This window comes from Hibiscus syriacus, unplaced genomic scaffold (assembly GCF_006381635.1).
Source record: "Hibiscus syriacus cultivar Baekdansim isolate YM2019G1 unplaced genomic scaffold, ASM638163v2 tig00111207_pilon, whole genome shotgun sequence".
NCBI classification, from domain to species: domain Eukaryota; kingdom Viridiplantae; phylum Streptophyta; class Magnoliopsida; order Malvales; family Malvaceae; genus Hibiscus; species Hibiscus syriacus.
Genome location: NW_024063019.1, coordinates 2,887,506 through 2,912,199, shown reverse-complemented (window position 1 = coordinate 2,912,199; position 24,694 = coordinate 2,887,506). Strand labels below are relative to the sequence as shown.

The window sequence follows — 24,694 nt, the reverse complement described above, 5'->3', positions numbered from 1 at the left end:
CTAAGGTTTGATCCCCTTAAAAGTAATGTATTGTTGTAATTTATTTAAAAAATAACGTGAATGTGGCAAATCAGTTATCATTAACGATAACTAATCGATGACAAGGGATTATAATTGGTTTTATATAGTTATTTTTTTATTAATGATTTTTTTCCAAATAATATTTGATATAAGTGACAACTACTTAAATATGTAGTTGTTATAAAATATTTGTTACTAATAAGAATAATAGTAATGTCTAAATTGTAGTTATTGTTAATCTTTTTGTGTCAAAAAATGTAGCCATAAAAATATAAGTAATTTTAAAAAAATAATGAAAGTTATCATTAATATAATAGTGACGGAATTATTAGTGAAGACTAGTGACAATTCAAAAAAATATCATTATAAATTTATTTGATTAAATTTGATACTTTTAGAGATCGTTGTTAATGTCATTGAAAATGCATTTTCCTATAGTGAAGCTTGTTATGCATGTATGTATCACTCGCTCCATAATGGAAACATAGTTTATTGCTCATTATTTGGAAAATTGTCTCATCTAGTTTCATTATTATGTGAATCTCAAACAGATATATGTGTTGCTCATAGCCAAGCTTACAATAGTAAAAAAAGACATTCACATAAAGCATGATTCAATGAGACATTTAATAAAGAAACGTGTACTCTCTTTAGAGTATATAAAATAGGAAAGGAACCTAGTTGATCCACTTACTAAAGGGTTAAATAGGAAATTAGATATGGATTCATCGAGGGGATAAGTCTAAAATCCATTGGTTGATGAATTCATGATGAATATCCAACTTAGTTTGACTAAGTTCAATGTTGTCAATGAAACCTTGAAAAGACTCATAGTGGAAATAATTATCTATTTATGTGATGAGCAATGTACATACACATGGTTGAACCATTATTCTCTTAATAAATTCATAGCCTAGGCTTTGGGTGGTCTTAGCGAGAAAGAGACTTAATGAATTTACTACTTTGATGAATATCTACTCTTAATGGGTTCATAACTACTATTTGGATGGTTCTAAGAGCAGGACTAGATGGACTTTCCGCTAGAAAGGTTGAGTTTTATTACTCTTAATGAATTCAATTCCAAGATTTTTTGTGATTCCTTTTTGAGAAAGGACTTACTGAATCTACTGATAAAAGAGGTTGAATTTATATTCTTATCACATATTTTGGGTCATTCATTTTAAATGAATTTGAAATAAAAAAAATTCAATTCATTGTGAGGTTGAGCTTACAAAAAAGTTCTAATAATTTATAGAATTGATTCAGGTGATTTATATTGAGATAAACTTAATGAAATTACCTACGTAAGTGAGGAGGATTATACATCTTCTATGAAGGATGTTGGGTTCTCTTCTTAATACACTTATTAAAATCCCGAGTTATTTTACCTACGTAAATGAGAAGAATTATACAACTTCTATGAAGGATGTTAAGTCATCTTTCTAATACACTTATTAGAATACTGAGGTATTTTAGTTATATATATACTTATTAGAATTAGGATGTTGGATGATTTATCGAGGACTTCGATGAATGGACGAGATTAGTTGTATATTATAATTTTACCCTTATCTTGACAAGTTTAAGATTCGATCACTTGTTAAGAGAAGAAAAACTTATTTTACTATGTACTAGTTTAAGATACTTTCACTAGTATTTACACTGCTAATCTCACAATTTAACTTGTTATCCGATTTTTAAAAAAGGGGAATTTTTCGGCATTAGAGGGAGAATGTTAGTATTGCTTAAAAAGATATAAGGCATGTACCCGACAATGAAAAGGAAAGTGACTTTATTTGGGTTTATAGGAAGCTCTCCCTTCATTTCCCTATTGAATGCAATGTGACAAGTCCTTTGAAAGCATGCATGCGTTGTTGTTCCCATCATCTATTTGATTGACTTGATTCAATTTTGTTTGATGTTTATGTAATTATGTGTGTTCAACAGTATCACACACACCTGTTATCGTTTTAGAAAAAAACTCATAAGTATTCTGCTTAATTTTCAAAATATCAATCTGCTATTATATCACAGTTATCGGTTGACTGTTTGGTTGTCTGCAGTTTGTATCTGAACGTTTTATGGGCTAGATACAACCCTTTATTGCAGCTCTTATAACAACTAATTTATTAGCGGTAAATTTAGTCAATATAGCTTTGGAAATTCAGTTGTATTTTCAACATTTTTGTTTGTTTTATGTTGAAGGTTCAACCTATAAATACCAATTCATTTTCCTCTCTACATTATTTCTTTTTCTACATCAAAGTTTTTTTGCTTTATGTTTCTTTTCGAATTCCTCGTTTTCCAATAATATTACCAACAAAATGTAATTTAGCATTCCAAGATCAAATAGAAGGCATAGTTCTACCAAACCATCAAATGTTTAATATTAACCACCCATAAACATCTCATGGTTTTTAAGCTCATGCAGAGATATTTCATGAAGAGGCCTTGTGATTAGAGATTGCATAGGCAGAAATTCTTGAGACAGTAATTCCATTGAATCCATATGTTCCAACAATTACAGCCTGATTAGATGAATGAGGATCAAGAATGTTGAAAATTAAAATCCACTGAAAGGTGACATTAAACAAATCCACCGAAAATAATAAGTCAAAATGGGGTTGTAATTGTTGAAAATGTGCAAGGGTAAATTACTCAATTTAGTCATTGTACTTTAGGGTATTTATTAAATTAGTCCTTAAGCTTCAACTATAATACCCTAACTCATTTAGCTACAAAACCATCCCAAATCATTCTAGCTTTCTCTCAATACTAGAGAATTTAGAGAGTTTCTTGAGAGTTGTTTTCTCCTTTTTATCAAGAGAGAATTATCATTGTTTTCTTCTTGGTAGATCGAGAGAAGTTGTAATTCTTATTTTCTCATAGTGAAATTCTTCTACCGTTGCCTGTGGGATTTTACCCTATATTATTTAGGGGTTTTCCACGTAAATTTTGTGTCTTGTTTATCTTTATTTTTTTCTCAAATTATTAGTTACGATTTTTCTCTATCCGATAGTGGTCTTCCGCAACAATTGGTATCAGAGCCAGATTAGAGTGTGTAATATCTGCTTATTATCTTTGTGGTTGCCACCAAAAGTTGGATCCTCCAACATAAGAAAGTAACAAGTTATTACCCATTCTTTGAAGGTTCCAGAGAACTATTCACGATAGTGAAATAATGGGAGCTATCCATAATAGAAGCTGTGTCAATGAAATTTAATATTGAAAAATTCAATGGGAGAAATTTCTCACTGTGAAAATTGAAGATGAAGGTCATCCTGAGGAAAGACGGTTGTCTAGCAGCTATCAGTGAAAGGTCAATAAATTTTACAGATGACAACAAATGGATCGAAATGGACGGGAATGCTATGGTAAACTTTCATCTAGCATTAGCAGATGAAGTATTGTCAAGCATCGAGGAAAAAAAGACAGCTAAGGAGATATGGGATCATTTCACCAAATTGTACGAGGCCACATCGTTGCACAATAAAATTTTCCTTAAGAGAAAATTGTACACTCTCCGTATGTCAAAATCTACTTCAGTGACAAAGCACTTAAACACGCTGAACACTTTATTTTCTCAGCTTACATCTTTAAGCTGTAAAATTGGAGAACAAGAACATGTTGAACTTTTACTTCAAAGTCTATCGGATTCGTATGATCAACTCATCGTCAACTTGACAAACAATAATGTCACCAGTCTAGTCTTCGATGATTTTGTAGCTGTTGTTCTATAAGAAGCAATCGACGCAAGAACAAGGAAGACAGACAAGTAAATCTGCAACAAGCATAATCATTGACAATGATGATAAAAATGTGATGGAGATCAACAGAACGTGACCAAAGCAGCAGTCACAAACATGGTAGATTGAAGTCAATGAGCAAGAAGAATTTAAAGTGTTATAATTGTGGAAAGAATGGTCACTTGAAGAAGGATTGTTTGAGTCTAAATAAAAACTACAATCCATAAGGCAATACCACAAACACTTTAGATGATAGAAATGCTTTATGTTGTGAAGTGTCAACCACCATGGAAGGTAGAAAGAGATATACAGATATATGGCTCATTTATTCAGGAGCAGCATATCGCATGACCTCAAGAAGAGAATAGTTTCATCATTATGAACCTGTCTCAGGAGGATCTGTGTATAGTTGTAATGATCATGCCTTAGAGATCGTTGGCGTAGGAACCATCAAATTAAAGATGTATGATGGAATAATTAAAGTTGTTCGAGATGTGCGGCACGTGAAAGGACTAAAGAAAAAATTATTATCCTACGGATTGTTGGGTAATAATGTGAGCAAAATTTAAACACATAAAGAAATCATGAAGGTGTTCCGTGGAGTGCTTGTGGTGCTGAAAGGCGAAACGATAGTTGTAAACTTGTGCATGCTGAAGAGAGAGACTTTACCAGAAGCAGAAGCCTATGTTGCCTCATGTTGTTCAAATTCTGCAATGCTATGGCATCAGAAACTTGGACACATGTCAGAACAAGGAATGAAAGTCCTTGTGGAGAAAAAGCTACTTCTAGGCTTAACAAATGTATCACTTACTTTGTGTGAGCATTGCATAACAAGTAAGCAGCACCGGTTGAAATTCAACACATCAAATTCTAGAGGCAAAAGTGTTCTAGAATTGGTTCACTCTGACGTATGACAAGAACCAGTTACATCCCTAGGCGGAGCAAAATACTTTGTCTCATTTATTGATGACTACTCCAGGAGATGTTGGGTGTACCCTATTCAGAAGAAGTCAGATGTGTTTTCAACTTTCAAAAACTTCAAAGCACGAGTGGAACTTGATTCTGGAAATAAGATCAAGTGTTTCAGAAAAGATAATGGAGGAGAATACACAAGTGAAGAATTTGATTTCTTTTACAGGAAAAAGACATCAAAAGACAGTTCACAGTGGCGAACACTCCTCAAAAAAATCGAGTGGTAGACTGGATGAATAGAACCTTGTTAGAAAAAACAAGAGCAACGTTGAGGGATGCATGCCTAGAAAAATCATTCTGGGCAGAAGCAGTCAATACCGCCTGTTATTTGGTGAATCGAGCTTCGTTAACTGTAATAGAGATAAAGACACCAATGGAGATGTGGACTGGTAAACCAGCTGATTATTCAAACCTCCATGTATTTGGAAGTATTGTGTACGTGATGTACAACTCCCAAGAAATTTCAAAGTTTGATCCAAAATCCAAGAAATGCAAATTCTTGGGGTATGTTGATGGTGTAAAAGGGTATCGCTTGTGGCATCCCACTGCCCGCAAAGTGATCATTAACAGAGATGTTATCTTTATAGAAGATAAGCTACAAAGAAAATAAGACGATGATAGTGTTGAAAAGTCAGAGACTACACAAATACATGTGGAAAAAAGTTTGAATAAGGAGATTCTTCTGAAGTAGAACCATCATATGATGAACAAGAACAGAGAGTTCTGAAGCTCCAATAACTCGTCAATCAGATCGTGTGAGAAGACGTCCCAATTGGCACTCAGATTATGTTATAGAAGGAAATATTGCATACTACCTTTTAACAGAGTACGGTGAGCCATCAACATACGAGGAGGCAATAAACAGCTCAAATGCTTCACTATGGATGATGGCGATGCAAGAAGAAATTGAAGCTCTTCATGAAAATAATACATGGAACCTTGTGTCACTACCACAAGGAAGAAAGCCAATTGGTAACAAATGGGTCTTCAAAATCAAACGAAATGTTGACGATCAAGTGGAGAGGTATCATACAAGACTGGTGGTCAAAGGATATGCTCAAAAAAAAGGTATTGATTTCAATGAAATATCTTCTCCTGTGGTTCGACTAACAATAGTTTGAGTATTTTTGGCAATGTGTACTACATTGAACTTACATCTAGAGTAGCTAGATGTTAAAACAACTTTTCTTCATGGAAATCTTGAAGAAGAGATTTACATGCTCCATCCTGAAGGTTTTGAAGAAGACGAAAAGAAGAACTTGGTTTGCAGGTTGAACAAATCTCTGTACGGTCAAAAACAGGCACCGAGGTGTTGGTATAAGAGATTTGATTCCTTTATTATGTGCCTTGGATACAACAGACTTAATGCAGACCCTTGTTCTTATTTCCAGAGGTTTGGTGATAACAATTTTGCTATATTGTTGTTCTATGTGGATGATGTTGGGATTTTTGAAAGCTCGAATCGATAATCGGAATGGTTTGTAAAGAGGGGTCGGAATGGTTTTTATGTTTACGGAGTAAGGAGATTGAAAGATAGAGAATTGCACAGCGATTTATAGTGGTTCAACTTTTCAACCAAGTCTACATCCACTACCTTAGCTCCTCACCAAGGATTTTCCAACAAAATCACTAATTTGTTTTTCCTTTTGAGGACAAAGAGATAACATTACAACTCCTTAGTTTTTCCTGGCTAAACTATAACCTTTCCCTAGCTTTTACATGGGATAAGCTAGAACCTTTCCCCTTTACAAAAAGATAAAATAAGTAAATAAGAAAACCTCTCTAAGGTAGGTATTTACAAGAATTAAGTTCACAAGAACAAAATATTTACAAGAGAAATATTAAATAAGATTGAAAAGCTTTTCTCTTGTGTTTGATTGCTTGGATAGTTGTTCTCATGCTTCTTCAAGTGTCCTTAGCTTGTATTTATAGCTTGAAATGTGTTTGAAGTCATTTATAACTGTTGGGGATGTTTTGGATCCGTTTGAGGATGATTTGTCTACTCAAAAAGGCTCCCCATAACATGGTGCATTGGTGCACTATCAAGATGCATCAATACCCCTTTATTAAATTCAAATAAACTAGTCATTACTAGTCGTTGCAGCCTTGGTACATCGATGCACAGCAGAGTGCATCGATGCACTAATTGTATTCGAAATGGAGTGCATGGATGTACTACATGGTGCATCGATGCACTAGTGGCAGGTGCATGGATGCACTTTGACACCCTTTAGCATTTTTTCTCAAACCCGAATTTAATAGACTTTGAATTATTTTTGAAACCTTTTTAAAACTTTGAATAAATTCAATTCAAGTTCAAAAATATTTTGCCTTTAAATTTGTTATATCAAAACATAATTCAACAATCTCCCCCTTTTTGACATAACAAAACATTTAAAAAATTGTTTTTGGCAAAACTCCCCCTTAATAAAATGTTTAATGAAAAAGATAGCAATTGTTAACAAAAGGATATCAATTGTTAAAAAATATATCAATTGTTAAAAAAGATATCAATTGTTACAAATTGTTGGAAAATAAATGAAAATGTTAAGCTCCCCCTTTTTCATTAAGAAATTATTTTTCATTAAGAAATTGAATTTTTCTAACCAAACTTCTCCCCCTTTTTGTTATATAAAAAATAATTCAATCTTTGAAGTTCAAAATAACTTTGGAGAGTAAGTAGTAAATTTGACATTTAAATCAATAATAGAATTCCAAACAAAATTTAGCTTTTAAGATCATGACACTTAAACAAAATTGAATTTCAACAAAGAATAACAAACATGTTAGTAGGACATGAAATTCAATACATCCAAGTTTAAAATATTTTATGCAATATCAATTATTGAAATTAAGTTCATATGCATAAAGTTTTCCAAAAATGTTATGCATTTGAAAATTTTGATATCAATTGTTAGAGAGATATCTTTTGCATTTTAAATCACATGCATAAACATTTAAATTTAGGTCAAAATTTAAAATTTATAAAATCAAAGTATTTGAAAAGTTGATATCAATTGTTAGAGAGATATCGTTTGCATTTAAAACTAATTTTGACCAAAATTTTATTATGATGAACTAAAAATTCTAAAAAATCATTTAAAACTTTAAAATGTTCATCATAAAACATCTTTTCAACATACATGAGATTAAAACAATACATAATCATTCAAAATCAAAACTCATGCATGCATAAATCCAAATGAGCAACCAAATAACCAAAATCAAAAGCATTAAGTTTAGAGGTTACCCATTCATTTTTCATTTGTGGCTAGAGCATCTTGAATATCATCACTTTTATCACCATTGCTCTCGCACACCTACAAGAGGCATTTAAGTATATTTTGGTATCCAAACTGATTTGGATCCTTGAATATTAGTTTCTATGCCCCTTGTTCCTTTGGGAACCCATACTTGTTTAATTTTAAAACCTTTTCTTTTTCTTCAAAGGACAATTATGTTCCTTATGACCATGAAAATGACAATGTGAGCATTTTGTCATTTCTAAACATAATAAGTTATTTTTAGAAATTAATTCTTTTTCTTTTGTTAAGCTTTCAAGCTTAACTCCTAACTCAAAATATTTCTTTTCTAAATCATTTATTTTGATTTTTGAAAGCTCTAAATCATTTTCAAAATTTCATTTTGATTTTCAAAATCAACTCTAGCTTTCAAAATCGATATCTTTTCAATTTTGAGTTTTGAAATTAATTTCGTATATTTGGAATTCATGGTCTCAAATCCCAAATACAACCTATTATAAGCATCTTGTAACTCATCAAAAGTAAATGAATTAAATTCATTTGAGTTAGAAGATACCTCGAATTCTTCTTGAGTTGTCATGAGGCATAGGTTGATTACTTCATCTTCATCATTGGAATCATCTTCATCGCTCCAAGATGCAAAAAATGCCTTCTTCCCCTTTTTCTTTAGAAGATGACATTCATACTTGACATGCCTTTTTCTTTGACAATTGAAGTACACCGGGGGACTCTTCTTCTTGGTTGATTCATGTTTTACTTCCTTGGAAGTCATGAATCTCTTGAGTTCCTTCAAGAGCTTGACCATCTCTTCTTCTTGTTCATCATCATCTTCATCCACCTCATCACTTGAATCTTGATAGCTTTCATTTTTGGATTTGAAGACAATGCCTACCTCCTCATTCTTCTTCTTCTTCTTCTTGTTTTTCTTCTCTTCCCTTTCTTCATCTTCCTTCACCATCATCTCATAAGTGAGAAGGGAACCAACTAGCTTCTCGAGAGTGAGAGACTTTAGGTTTCTTGCTTCAATAATGGTCATCTTCTTCGATTTCCACTCCTTTGGAAGAGAGTATAACATCTTCCTCACAGGCTTTTCATTTGGGATTACTTCTCCATATCACTTGAGACCGTTGACAACCACGGAAAATCTATTTATCATAGCTTTGATGTCTTCATCGGGTTTCATCTTTAAGTTCTCATAGATATGGTTGAGAAGACTTTTCTTTGATTCCCTCACTTCGTTGGTTCCTTCATGAGTGACTTGGACCTTATCCCAAATCTCTTTGGCACTGGAACAAGATGAGATTCTTCCATATTCATTTGGGCCTAAAGCACATAATAGAATATGTATAGCCTTAGAATTAAGCTGGAAATTTTTATGCTCTTCTTTACTCCAATCGTTGTACTTGCCGGGTAGAGAGGAGTAACCGTCCATGATTGAGTTCCAAACTCCTAGATTGTAGGATTGAATAAAGTACATCATCTTATTCTTCCAATGTGCATAATTTGCTCCATTGAAGAAGGGTTTCTTGTTGACCGGTTGTGAATCAATAATAGGATATTCTTCAAGATAATAAGCACCAGAGGAAAAAGTCAAGGTGGTTAAACCTTCTTAACGAGTTAGGCTCTGATGCCAATTGTAGGGATTTTCGGAAGCTCGAATCGACAATGAGAATGATTTGCAAAGAGGGATCGGAATAGTTTTTGTGTTTAGAGAGTAAGGAGATTGAAAGATAGAGAATTGCACAGCGATTTATAGTGGTTCTACTTCTCAACCAAGTTTACATCCACTACCTTAGCTCCTCACCAAGGACTTTCCAACAAATTCACTAATTTGTTCTTTCTTTTGAGGAAAAAGAGATAACCTTACAACTCCCTAGTTTTTCTTAGCTAAACTAGAACATTTCCCTGGATTTTACACAAGATAAGCTATAATCTTTCCCCTTTACAAAAGGATAAAATAAGTAAACAAGAAAACCTCTCTAAACTAGGTGTTTACAAGAATTAAGCTCACAAGAACAAAATATTTACAAGAGAAAGATGAAATAAGATTGAAAAGCTCTTCTCTTGTGTTTGATTGCTTGGATAGTTGTTCTCATGCTTCTTCAAGTGTCCTTAACTTCTATTTATAGCTTGAAATGTGTTTGAAGTTGTATATAACTGTTATATTCAATTCAAGTCCGAAAACATTTTGCCTTTAAATTTGTTATATCGAAACATAATTCAACATATGACATGTTGGTTGCAGGACCTAACAATGATCATATTAAAGAATTGAAGGCACAACTGGCTAAGGAATTTGAAATGAAGGACATGAGATCAACAAACAAGATTCTAGGGATGTAAATTCACCTAGACATAAGTAATAGGAAGATTTGGCTTTCACAAAAGAAATACTTGAAGAAAATCTTGTCACGATTCAACATGCAAGATTGTAAGCCAATTTCTACCCCTCTTACTATTAACTTCAAATTATCCTCCAGTATGAGTCCTAGCAGTAAAGATGAGAGGATGGAGATGTCTCGAGTACCGTATGCATCGGCAGTGGGAAGTTTAATGTTCGCTATGATATGCACAAGACCAGACATTGTACAAGCAGTGGGAGTGGTTAGTCGGTACGTGGCGAATCCAGGCAAAGAGCATTGGAATACAGTAAAGAGGATCCTAAGATACATCAAAGGGACCTCAAATGTTGCATTATGTTACGGAGGATCAAACTTACTAATCAATGGTTATGTAGATTCTGACTATGAAGGGGATTTGGATAAAAGCAAATCTACTACAGGATATGTGTTCAAAATTGCTGGTGGAGCTGTAAGCTGGGTTTCAAAATTGCAGTCAGTTGTGGCTACGTCAACAACAGAGGCAGAATATGTAGCAGCTACACAAGTCAATAAAGAAGTAATTTGGTTGAAGATACTATTGGAAGAGCTTGGGCACAATCAAGAGTATGTCTCTCCTTTTTATGACAGTCAAAGCGCCTTGCATCTAGCAAGGAATCCAGCATTTCATTCAAGGACAAAGCACATACGAGTTCAGTACAACTTTATTCGTGAAAGGTGGAAGAAGGGACGATAGATATGCATAAAATCCATACCAAAGACAACATAGCAGATTTCGTGATGAAGGCGATCAATACCGATAAATTTACTTGGTGTCGATCCTCTTGTGGCATGTCAGAGATGTAAGCAACATAAAGGTACAAGGTAGAAAGAATGGTGTGAAGATATGATTGTTCCAATCAAATCTTCAAGTGGGAGATTGTTGAAAAGTAAAATCCACCGAAAGGTGACATTAAACAAATCCATCGAAAATAATAAGTCAAAAAGGGGTTGTAATTGTTGAAAATGTGTAAGGGTAAATTACTCAATTTAGTCATTGTACTTTAGGGTTTTTACTAAATTAGTCCTTAAGCTTCAATTATAAATAGCCTAGCCCATTTAGCTTTGAAACCACCTCAAATCATTCTAGCTTTCTCCGAATACAAGAGAATTTAGAGAGTTTCTTGAGAGTTATTTTCTCCTTTTTGTCAAGAGAGAATTATCATTGTTTTCTCCTTAGTAGATTGAGAGAAGTTGTAATTCCTATTTTATAATAGTGAAATTCTTCTATCGTTGCCCGTGGTTTTTTACCCTATATTATTTAGGGGTTTTCCACGTAAATTTTGAGTCTTCTTTATCTTTATTTTTATTTTCTCAAATTATCAGTTGTGATTTTGCTCTATCCGATAGCTGTCTTCGGCAACAAAGAAGTGTTGCAGTCCTAAATTCAGTAACCAAAGCTTCCTGTTCCGAGTTCAACAGAATGTTATTGCTTGAGAAGTCTCGATGAACAATTGGAGGGCTGCAATAATGATGCATGAAAGATACAACATGTGCGACACCTTCGACTATGTTCACTCTTTTGGTCCAATCCAATTCCACGGCTTCATCATCAATGCGCAAGGCATACAACAAGCTTCCGTTTTCCAGGTATTGGTAAATCAAGAAGATACAACGATTGTGGAGACATAATCCATGGAGCTTGACAATGTTCTTGTGTCGTATTTCAGTTAAAAATGGATCTCATTCCAGAGAATTCAATCGAAAGCCAGCTACTTAGCTTCAAAACGATCGAGTAGTGTGGGTCACATCTCTAGGGTGTATCATCTCTGTCTTCTTTTAATGCCTTTGTAGTAATTTCCATGAATTCTACTTTTTATACGTTTCTGTTATTGGTATTTATGAAGGCTTAGAACTGGGCTTGCTATCGTGGACTTCTGTGTAATATTCTCTTCACTTTTAAATTTAATCGGGTCTTACGTTTCTGTCTATATGCAGAGATTTTTTGGCAGGGATTTATTTGCAGGGATTACTTCCCATTTCAAACGCGCATATAATATTAATGATATTTATGACTGCATATGAATATTGTTCAACTATGTATTTATGTATTTATTTATACATGCTTTGCATTTTATCTATATTTTTAATTTTCTGACTGCCGGAGGTCTTCCACGGAAGCTACTCTCAACCTGGCGTTGGGGGCAGCCTACTACCCTACCTCCCCCTTACCCCATTGCATATGGGAATTGGGTTTTGTTGTTGTAGTTGTTGTTGGCTTGAAAGTTCAATGTCTAGGCTTGTTCTTAAACTTTCATTTGCAACGATAAAAATACTTAAATAGCTCTAGCCACTGGAGCACAATGATCAAAATGAATTCGAATTTCTCTCAAACTAAACAGATATAGTATTTTGTTCAAGTCTGCAAAGCTAATTCCAGAAAAGTCCATTCTGATTAAGTAATAAGAAATGAGGACTTTAAATATGTAATTGTGGACGTGCCGGAGTGGTTATCGGCCATGACTAGAAATCAAGTGGCTCCGCCTACGGAGCTTCAAATCCTACTATTCACGTTAACATGTTAATTAAAGGGCTCACTTATTTTTGTTTCCATAGGTAAACCCATGCCTCTATATGCATCTTTTGTATTATTGACGTTACAGATATGAATATATTGCTTTTGCACCAGATTTCACATGATAGTCAAAGCCTCATTTTTAAATTCTTTTTCTTTTGTAATTTTAAAAATAAAAAATATTAAATTCATATTTTAGTTAAGGGTCGAACTAGAAATTTAAGTTTTGATCTCTTACCAAATTCAAAAAATATTCAAAGGTTTCAATCAAAATTTATCGAGTTGAGATAAAACGAAATATGATACATACTTTCGAGATTAAATTCAGACACTAAACTTAATTAAAAATCGTTTGTAGAACATCATTTTGTAAATTACAACGAAGAATTTATCAAGTTGCAAAGACATTCACTTTATAAAACGATGAAAAGATGTGCCGGATCACATAAGAACATTATATAAGACTTACGGGTATGAAATTATCAAAACGGAGAAGACTATCACGTAGCAGAAGAGTGAAAAGATTTGTAAAATCACTCTATATTCAGAATACACATAACAAGATCACATCAGAGTTTCAAAGTTCCAGACTATCATAAATCTACGTTTGAAGGATTTATCAAGTTTGTTAATTAAAGCTGACATATTTTTTTTTCCACATGTAAACCCATGCCTCTATATATTGCTATTGCTTTTTAGAGGACACAATCGGGTTATTTGAATCGAGTTTGATTTGAATCGGATCTGGTTTGGGTTTACGAAAATTTAGTTTGGGTCGGGTGTTGGGTTGGGTTAAAATCAAATCGGTTGGTTTTCGGGTCAGGTTAATATCATATCAGTTGGCTTCAGGTCGGGTTAACATCGGATTAGTCGGTTTCGGTTCAAGTAAACCATTAGATTTTCGGGTCAATTTTGGTCAACCTATAAATTTTTGGCCCATCCTATAGATTTTCAAGTCAACCATTGTCTGTCTTTGTTATAATAACTTTCAGTGATGCTCTTTATTTCTTATAATTCAATGATTTTATGTGAATATATATTGTCACATCCTAAATTTAGAGCTAGAAGTTTTAGTTTTAATCAGTCGAATCAATAAATCTTTAATATCAATAATTTTAGGTTAATTTATATTGTCATAGTCCAAATTCAGAGCTAGAAGTTATTTCATCAGATATAGAAATGGTCTTTTGAATAAGGAAATATTATATTGAAACATTAAATTATTACTAGAAGTTGTGGTTAACTAGTAGTATAATATAAAATGAGAATAAAACATGTATCGTTTTACTATTTATCAATGCTAAAAATACATAATAATAATAATAATAATAATAATAATAAATAAACAAATAAATTATTTAATCACTTAGACTCAATTATTGAGTTAAAATTTGGTCAAAGTTCAGTTCGCATCAAGTATGGATAAACTAAATTCGGGCTCCTTTCGGTTAGGGTTACTTTCTATGTGGGTTACTTGTGGTTCGACTTACTTTCGGTCTGGGTTGCTTCTAGTCCAACTAAAATTCGGGTCAATTTCATTTTGATTCGGATTATTTCAGGTTTCAGATCAATTTTATGTCATCCTATTAAGGTTGGTTGATATCAAGTCTCGGATCAAGTAAATTGGTTCAGATAGTCACGTACGGATTAAATTTACCAGGTCTAGCTTTTGCACCAGATTTCACATGATAGTCAAAGCCTCATTTTTAAAGTTTTTTAAATTGTAATTTGAAAAATTATAAAAAATTAAATTTATATTTTAGTTAAGTGGTCGAACTAGAAATAATTTCTATTAACTTATGACATCATTAATGTAATAGAAGTTAGGGTAAAGTATCAAATCAGTCTATTTTATTTTATATTTGTACATTTTTGCTCATCAAATTCAAAAAACTTAAGTTTTAATCATTTACGTTATCATTTTATTAAGTTTGGTCACTTATGTTATCAATTGTTACATTTTGGTCACTAAGTTGTTAAAGTCTATTAGTTGAAAACATGTCACATTAATCAAAAGGGGTTAATTTTTAATTTGGAACTTGAGCTTTAGATATAATACTATTTTGAGCATGAACTTCATAAGGAATATCATTTTGACCACTAAATGTTCGATAAAATATCAAATTGACTCCTGAATTTGACCAAAGTCTCCCATCACTGATCTTCGATCACTAGCGACCTCGGTTACTGTTGTCATCATTATTTTTATTATTTGTTTATTATTTTATTTTTAATTTATTTTCTTTTTCCATTTGAAAGTCTTTCTCCTTCATTCAAAATCACTTAAACTTTGGGACTCTGGAGTCTGTATTGTTTGAGTTCCTATTTTGTTGTCTTGAATTGTACAATGTATGATAGTGTTTGTTCCAATTACAAACTTTAGAAGTGGTATTTAAAACTTGCTGTTAGAGTTTGACTCGAACTCAAAATGGAATAAATTAATTAATATATAAATTTGAGTAAGTAGGTAAACTAGTTTGATTAAAAGTAGAGAACTTTATTAAAGTAGTTTTTTTACTTTATTTAGTTTTCTTTTGTAATCAAGTATATTTCTCTATAAATAGATACTAGGGTAAGGCTTAGAGATCAAGTTTTTTTCACCAAAATCTTATTGTATTTTCTTCGTTCATATTAGTGAAATTCTTCTCCTCTGCCCATGGTTTTTCCTTTTTGGGTTTTTCACGTAAATCTTGGTTTTTTTAATTTTCGATCGTGTTTATTTATTTGTTGATAATCATCGTTATTATATTATAACAGATTGGCATCAGAGCTTCGGGTTCAAGATTATGCCAACAATGAAATATGATATTTCGTTATTGGATCGGAACATCAAGTTCTCGTTATGACAGGTGAAGATGTTCTTGCACAATTAGATCTAGACGATGCAATATAAGGATTTGATGAGAATATGGTATCGCAATGAATGAATGAGGAAAAGTGTAAGGATCGTAAATCCATTTCTCATGTTCGTTTATATTTATCAAATCAAATCTTGCAGGATGTATTGAAAGAAAAAAACGACTGCTTCTTTGTGGGTGAAATAGGAGCAGCTTTGCATGCAGAAATCATTGACCAACAAGTTGCACTTAAAGCCACGTCTTTATTTGTTCAAGTTGGTGAAAGAATCGTTTCTTGAAGAGCACCTGACTGCATTCAAGGAAATTGTCTCTAATCTATAGACTTTAGAAGTGAAGTATGACCATGAAAACTTAATATTGATCCTCCTATATTTGCTGCCTCCCTCCTACTCATCTTTTGAGAGATACAATATTGTACAGTTGTGAAACACTCACTCTTGAAGAAGTGTACAATGGCCTGCACTTGTTTGACAAGATGAAGCATCATGTATCTGGTTCTGAGCTCAAGGCAAAAGGGTCTCGTGGTGAATGAATCGACTATCTCAAACTGTGGAAGAAAATGCGAGTGTTCTTCTGATAGTATTGGAAGGGTAGATCAAAATCTTAGGTAAAACTTGTCACTTTTGTAAAAAGAAAGATCATGTTAAATCGGAGTGTTACAAGTTACAAAATAAAAACAAAAGAGAAGCTAAAGAGTATAACTTTGGGAAATCTGGTGAGGTCAGTGTAGTAAAGGAGTACGATGCCAGAGAACTTCTAGTTGAGGATGAGAACAACTTTATAACAAGGTGACCCTGGTAGTATTTTTCATATGAGTCTCAAACGTGAATGGTTTGCGACAAATACATTTGTATCTAAAGGTGATGTATTTTTTTTGGAAATAATGTCCTTTATAAAGTCGTATGTATTGGAACAATCAAGATTAAAATGTTCGATGGGATTGTTTTAACACGTGGTAATGTGAGACATGTTCCAAATTTGAGTAGGAATTTAATTTCATTAGGTATTCTAGATTCAAAAGTGTACAACTTCTCTAGTGAATGTGGAGTTATGAAAATTTGCAAAGGCTCACTTATTGTGATGAAAAGGTTGAGAAAGACTACCAAGTTTTATGTTCTATAGGGTTTAACAGTTGTAGATAATGCAGTTGGTGTTTCATCCATCGTGTCAAATAACATTGTTGAACAAGATAAATGTGGGCATAACAGTTATGTGAAGAAGAAAAGAGTTCAATTTCGTGAACATAAAGAATTTGAATATAGAACTACGATTGATGATCGGGATCATGTTGTGCATGATATTACTTGTGCATTGTGATACATTTGTGAGCAAAGTTGACACTTATGATAACCATGTCAATGTGAAGACTAAATCCAAGCCTAGAAAATGCTTATATTCAGTCGATGTATGTTATTGAAGATTACTCATTTGAGGGGTGTTGCGGAAGAGGTGAAGAACTTGTTTGTTGAAGTGAAGAATTGTTTTGTTGAGTTTTGGTGTCACATCGAATTTGAGTGTTTTGTCTCAAAACCATTGCACTTTCAGAATTCGCGTCAAGGTGGAGATTTGTTAGAGTTTTACTCAAATTCAAAGTGGCACAAATTAATTAACATATAAAATTGGGAAAGTAAGAAACCTAGTTTGAATATATAAGAAGAGAACTTTATTAACGTAGATTTTTACTTTATTTAGATTTCCTTTATCATCAAGTATCTATCCCTATAAATAGATACTAAGTGTAAGGGTTAGAGATCAAGTTTTTCTTTCACCAAAATCCTCTTGTATTTTATTCCTTCATATTAGTGAAATTCTTTTCCTCTGCCCATGGTTTTTTCCTTTTGGGTTTTCCACGTAAATCTTGGTGTTCTTTGTTTTTTCTTTTTCGACTGTGTTTATTTGTTTGTCGATAATCATCATTATGATATTATAACACTTGTGTTATTATTGTCTTTAGATGGTTACATCTCTCACATTTTAAATTTGTTTTGAAAAAGTTGATTGTTTATGTACTAATATGGACTAAAACTGATAGATTAAGTGCTAAACACGTAATTTACCCTAAGTTTAACTATTTTAATGGTTGCTTTGTAGATGTGTCCTTGATTTCTATTAGTTTCTTCATTTTCAAGACATTGATGGTTCATCTACTTGCAATCTTCTTAGCCATGAGTGCTGATAATATCATATTTCTACAAATGGTTGCCTTGTGTGGAGTACTATAATATACGCAAGAGATTTCTAGTGAATGATTAATGGCTAGAAATTTTAGTTGAATATTTTCCAATGGAGAGAAAAGACTTTCAAATGGAAAAAAAATAAAATAAAAAATAAAATAATGAATAAATATTAATTATAATGGTGACAATAGTGATCAAGACAAATGGTGATCGACGATGACAGTGATGAGTGGCGGCCGATGATGGGAGACTTTGATCAAATTCAATGGTCAAATTGATATTTTATCTAAAGTTTAGTAGTCAATGATATTTTTCTAAAGTTCAAGGTCAAAATAGAATTATATCTAAAGTTCAATGGTCAAGTTAAAAATTAACCCTTTTTAACTATTGTGCCATATTATCTAACTAACGTGCGTTAATGGCTCAATGACCAAAATATAACAATCAACAATGTAAATGACCAAAATTTAATAAATTAATAACGTAAGTGACATTTTTTTTAATTTAGTTAGTAAAAATATTAAAGTATAAAAGAAAAATATCAATTCAATAGTTTACCCTAGAAGTTCACGTCCAAGGTAAACATGAACTTATCTTTTTATGAACTAAAACGATAAAAGTCAATACAAAAAACAAAGATAAGACAATGCTGAACCACCCAATAAACACATCTAAATAAATTTATATCTAGTAGAACAACCAACATGATTTATGGTTACTAGTATGGAAGACAAACCGTATAGACTCAAGAAATCTCTATATGACCTTAAGCAAGCTACAAAACATTGGTATGATAAATTTCATTAAACTAGTTTTAGTTTTGATTTTTGTTGTTAATAGTATTTATGTATGTATATATTAACAAATGATTGATTTTAATTGTGTCATTATAAGTTCGTATGTGGATGACATGTTAATTTTTAGTAATAACATTAAATTCATTTACAAAACTAAGAATTTATTATTTATCAAATTTTTATCTTAGGAGTAAAAGTTTCTAAAATTAGAAAGAGATTTTCTTTAAATGAGTGACACTATATTGAGAAAATGTTAAAGAAAATTGATAGTTTCTCCTCATGAATCTAGCATATATCTCTTTAAAAATAAAGGAAGTGATGCTTCCTATATTGAGTATACTAAGATAATTGATAACCTCATGTTCCTAATGAACTATAATTGGTCAGATAGTATTTATGTTGTTAATAGACTAAGTATATATATTCATAATCCTAGTAATGAATATTGACACAATTATAGTAATAATTGTGATGATTAATTTTTTCATAATTAAATTCTCACTATAAATATATAATCGTGACACAAATTTTGTTATCACTAAAATTTTGATACTATCGAAATATACGAATTGACGCCGATTGTTTTTTTTTTGTGAGAAATGATATGATAGTGACGACATATAAAGTAATCACTATTATTTGATATTTATTATAACAATAAAGTAATTTGCCACGTAAATTTTATTTTTTGTCGTGACAAATTTTGACACTAATAATAATTAAAATTAATGTAAAATAGATGTCAGCACAATAATAAATTTATTTTCATAACCATTGCATTAATAAAAACTATAAAAATTGTAGTTACCATAAACTAGTTTGTTAAAAGGTAAACAATTGTCATTAGACTCTATATTATGTGTAAATTGTGGTTTTAGTCACTATACTCTAATTTGATGAATTTTAGTCCTAAACGTATTCAATTTGTGTTGTTGAGGCGCTGGCCGTGTTGGTAGGTAATGGGTGATCGTTTATTGCTTGTGCTGGTTGCGCTTTGCTCGTTTACAGACATGATGAACAGTGCAGCTTGTTTTAGGTTCAACAGTGGGTCGGTCAATCTGGAAAAGTTTGTGTTTCTTGGCTGTGATGGTGAAGTTATATATTTTAGTATGAAAAACTTTAGTTATGGTTTATTACCGTTAGATTGTACTTGTTTCCGTTTTGGTTTTGGTTAGGGGTAGTCTTTTTCCTCTATTTAGGGTTCGGAAGGTTTTGATGTGATCCTGATCATAGCTGTTATTTTTGTATGTTTCGAATGCTATAATAACATACAACACATCCCTTAAAAAAACTTAAGTATAATATTAGGACTGACAATAGAATTCTACTTAGATTATAGAAACTTAAAGTGATCAAATTAAAGTGCAAAAACTAATGCGTAATTTTGGCATAATACATGATAGCTTCCAAACGATGGAGTTTTTTCCAAAGCAACGACTTTGCCACTTGGAAAGACTGCCATAACCATTATAAATGTTATGACTAAGATTCACATTGTGCAGCATTGGCATCTTACAAACTAAGAAGCACGGGGACGGAAAAGGAGGGCCGTTTCAAGTGCCCGATACGTTTATGGTACAGGGACAGTTTGGGGACAGCTAGGGTATAAACGAGCCGAGTCAAACTCGAGTATTACTGAGCTCGACTCAAACTCGAGTATTACTGAGCTCAACTCAAACTCGAGTATTACTGAGCTCGACTCAAACTTGAAAACTGTAAACGTAAGCTCAACTCGACTCAAAAACTCGCGAGCTAAAAATTATTAAGCTCAGCTCAAACTCAAAATAAATTATTAAAACTCGACTCGAACTCAAAAAAAATTCAATAGTTTGAGACTCGAACTCGATTAAAGCTCAATTTTAATCTTAATTCAAGCTCGATTGAACCAAGAAGAGTTAATTTTAATTTACTGAAACCCATCCCCTTTTATACACTCACTTTACCCCTTATTCCCAACAACCACCTATGTGGGATACTTGGATATCTCTTTACACTTTAGTCTTTGTCTCTCCCAATTTCTCTTTCCTCTCTCCCTTTCTCTTTCGTAGTTTTTCTTTCCAATGCCCGTTATTTCTCAATTACACTCTTCTCTTTCCCTTTTTTGTTTGTTTCTATCTCATCTTCTCTCTCTTTCTTTCTTGGCAGTCAAAAAAAAGTTTAACACATGATGGAAGGATCCAAAGGATGAGGAGATGGAAGAGTTGGTGTTGGAGACGACGACTTGGGAGATGGAATGCAATGCAGTAATCATCCTTATAGGAATAACCCACGTGGAATCTGTGCCTTTTGTCTTCAAGAGAAGCTAGGGAAGTTGGTTTCTTCTTCTTTTCCTTTACCTATTCGGCCCTCCCCTTCTTCTTCTTCTTCACCTCCTCCTTTTACATCTGACTCCGGCGGAAATGGCGGTGGTGGTGCTTCTGTTTCTTCACTGTCTGTCGTTCGTCCCATGTCCACGATGACTCCATTGCAACTCTAAGCTGTCAAGGCCCTGTTTATCTTTCAGAATGCACTCCCTAGCATCTCGAGTATCAACCACATTTTGAAGTCCACGAATAGAAAGCTCCTTTCGCAAATGCAACAAGCCCTTCAATTCTCCAATGTTAGGCCCCCCATCCTTCTGCACAACGAATTTGGACAAAATCTGTAGATTTTTCAGATTACCGATATGCATAGGCATCTCAGTCAAATTAACGGTATCAGTAAGATCAAGAACATGAAGATTAAGCAGGTTCCCAATTGCTCGAGGAAGCTTAATAAGGTTCTTGCACCCATGCAATATCAATGTCTGCAAGTTGATAAGAGAACCCAAAGAATCAGGCAATGATTTGATTCTGGTGTGAGATAAATTAAAGTACCTTAGTCGAATCAAACCACCAATTTGATGAGGTAGCTCATCAATGCAATAACCACTCAGACACAAAACCCTTAAATGACTTGACCTTGGCATCAACTCTTGTAAGACTTTGTTACTTAAATAGGAATTCGCTGCCAAAGGCAATGTTTGAATTGGTAATGCTAAGAAAGTTCTTAAACTTTTCATCTGAAACAAAATTTCAAATCTTTTTAGAATGTCAAACGGGTGACGGAGGAATGAAAAATGACGAAACTTTTCAACTCTTGCATATAATTCGGCCTGGACAAACTCAATTCTCTTACAGAACTCTAAGTTGTTGGTACATGTCCTGCTACAAATATTGTTTCGTTTCCATACGAGGGTGTAATGCTTCCTTCGACTTTAACGAGTCTTTGCCTGGAACGACTCGACAACTTGGAATATCTGTCCAGGGAACTCAAGAACCTCGTCGATCCCCAAGAACTGCAGATTAAAGGATGTCGTAAATTCCCGTGTTTTAGAAATGGAGTATTAGCATTTTAGGACCTGTTATATTTGTAATCTTATGATTTCGTCATTAATCAAGGTTTACGTTTTTATGATTCGAGTTGTTAATTTATTTTTATTTTATATTTTGATCACCGTTTGTTTTGATAAGAACCTATTGATTGATTTGACCAAGTGTGATTTATTAGTTTATTTACATATAAACCCTTGTTAATTTCATTAATTTCATTTTACATAATGTGTATGTTACCTTCATGTGCATAACTTAACCCCTATCACATAATTGGATTAAAGGTTTAGGGTTTAGGATTTAGGGTTTAGTGTTTAGGATTTGAGGTTTGGGGTTTGAGTTTAGAGTTTAGAGTTTAGGGTTTAGGATTTAAGATTTAGGTTTATGGTGTAATCTAACATGTGCTTAATTAAATGGGCTTTTATTTTTCTTTTAGTAATATAAAATGTAACAATTGTACTTGGGTTGCTTAATTAAAAAAATTAAAATTTGAGGGTAGTTGTTTTATAGAATTTTTAATATATTTTTAAAAAATTTATAATTATCAATAATGTATTTTTAATAAATTTTTTATAATGTAATTTTATAAAATCTAAAATTATAATATAACATTTTTTCGAGCTGCTCACGAGCTTTTTGAGTCGAATATCGAGTAGCTCGTTTCGGCTCGTTATGAACTCGAGTCGAGCTCGAGCTTGAGTCGAGTCCATTCGATCCGAGTATTTATCTAGCCTTGATTGAGTCGATCTCGAGTAGCTCGCGATCTGTCTCGTCTCATTTACAGCCCTAGCTGGAGACGTATTGGGACGTGACAGGGTACGGCTGACCGAATTGAGGGACGGTCAAGGGACGTTTCCGGAGGTAATTTTGACTACAACATGACCCATGACGGCGACGGATGAGAGGCAGTCGATGGATGGAAGATTTTGAACGATGACTGGTGATCTACTTACCTTAGATCAGTAAGAACAGTGGCGGAGCGACGATTGTGGACGAGTGTTAGGGAAGAAAATAGACGATATAGCAATTATGAATCCCACGAATTATTCCTCTGTTAAAGGATTTGTTGCTTTAGCTACGCCCCTTTTTTAATAAGTTCAAATAGGGTGCCATGGATACCTAAGCCCGTCGGTCATTATGAGTCTAGTGGCATGGCGAGGCAAAAGGGGGCAACTACTAAGCTTCGTAGACTCGACAAATCGCTCCGCTTATAGAAAAAAAAAATGCAAGCAAAGTGAATTAAAAACTTGGGGCCCTCTTTATTCCATCTCTCGGCCAGATTTGTATAAGTCTGAGTCTATGGTGTATCTCACTGAGGTCACCCTTATACGTTCATGGAGGAAGAAGGGGAAACGAAGGAAGAAGAAGGAAGAAGAAGGAAAAGAAATAGGGGAGGCGCGTCTTAATGTTAGAACAAAGGTAGGGATTTGTGATTATAATAAAAATGGAATAATCTCATAGATAGTCCTCAAATATTATATGTTTACTGAAAAGGTTATATAATTTACAATAATTATAATTTGGTCAGAGAAATAATTTAGGAATTTTACTATTCTAAACTTAATATTGTGGTTTGAGTCTTGATATTTAACTTTATTTATAATTTTTTTATATATATATTTATAATTTTAAAATTATTTTATATGACATACCCTTGATGTCCACGTACCCTGTAATTTTAAAAATTATCATTTCTCGTCCTCGTCCCCGTATCCGTATCAGTGTAACATAGCTTACCAAGCTGAGGAGGAATGGTTCCATTTAAATGGTTGTAACTGAAAACCAATGTATCCAAACAATGGCTTCTAATCTTACATTTGCAACGATCAAAAAATACTTAAATAGCTCTAGCCACTCGAGCACAATGATCAAAATGAATTCGAATTTCTCCCAAACTACATAGATATAGTATTTTGGTCAAGTCTGCAAAGCTAATTCCAGAAAAGTTGATTCTGTTTAAGAAATGAGGACTTTGATCAGGTAACTGTGGATGAGCCGGAGTGGTTATCGGGCATGACTAGAAATCATGTGGGCTCTGCCCGCGCTGGTTTGAATCCTGCGGTTCTCGTTTATGAGTTTTTCTTGACTTCTTTGCTGGTAAACCATGATATCAGTTAATTAAAGGGCTCACTTATTTTTGTTTCCATAAGTAAACCCATGCCTCTATATACATCTCTAGTATTATTGACGTTACAGATATGAGAATATTGCTTTTGCAACAGATTTCTCATGATAGTCAAATCCCCATTTTTATAGTCTTTTTCCTTAATTGTTATTTTAAGAACTATAGAAAATATTAAATTTATTTTTAGTTAAGGGGTCGAAATATAAATTTAAGTTTTGATCTCTTACCAAATTCACAAAAGATTTAAAGGTTTCAATTAAAATATATCGAGTTAAGATAAAACGCAATATGATACATACTTTCTGGATTAAATTCAGTCACTAAACTTTATTAAAAATCGATTGTGGAACATCATTTTGTAAATCACAACAAAGAATCTATCAAGTTGAGAATACATTCAATTAATGAAACAATGAAAAGGTGTGTCGACTCACATAAGAACGTCATATAAGAATTACAGGTATGAAATTATCAAAATCAAGAAGAGTTTCA

At 33.0% G+C, this 24,694-nt stretch overlaps 1 protein-coding gene across 1 annotated transcript; it reads right to left on the bottom strand.

Moving 5' to 3' along the window:
- Positions 1–21,152: 21,152 nt before the first annotated feature.
- Positions 21,153–21,674, bottom strand: LOC120155753 (putative disease resistance protein At3g14460). The gene has a single exon (XM_039167231.1). The coding sequence runs from the start codon at positions 21,672–21,674 to the stop codon at positions 21,153–21,155; it is 522 nt and encodes a 173-aa protein (XP_039023162.1).
- Between the last annotated feature and the right edge of the window lie 3,020 nt (positions 21,675–24,694).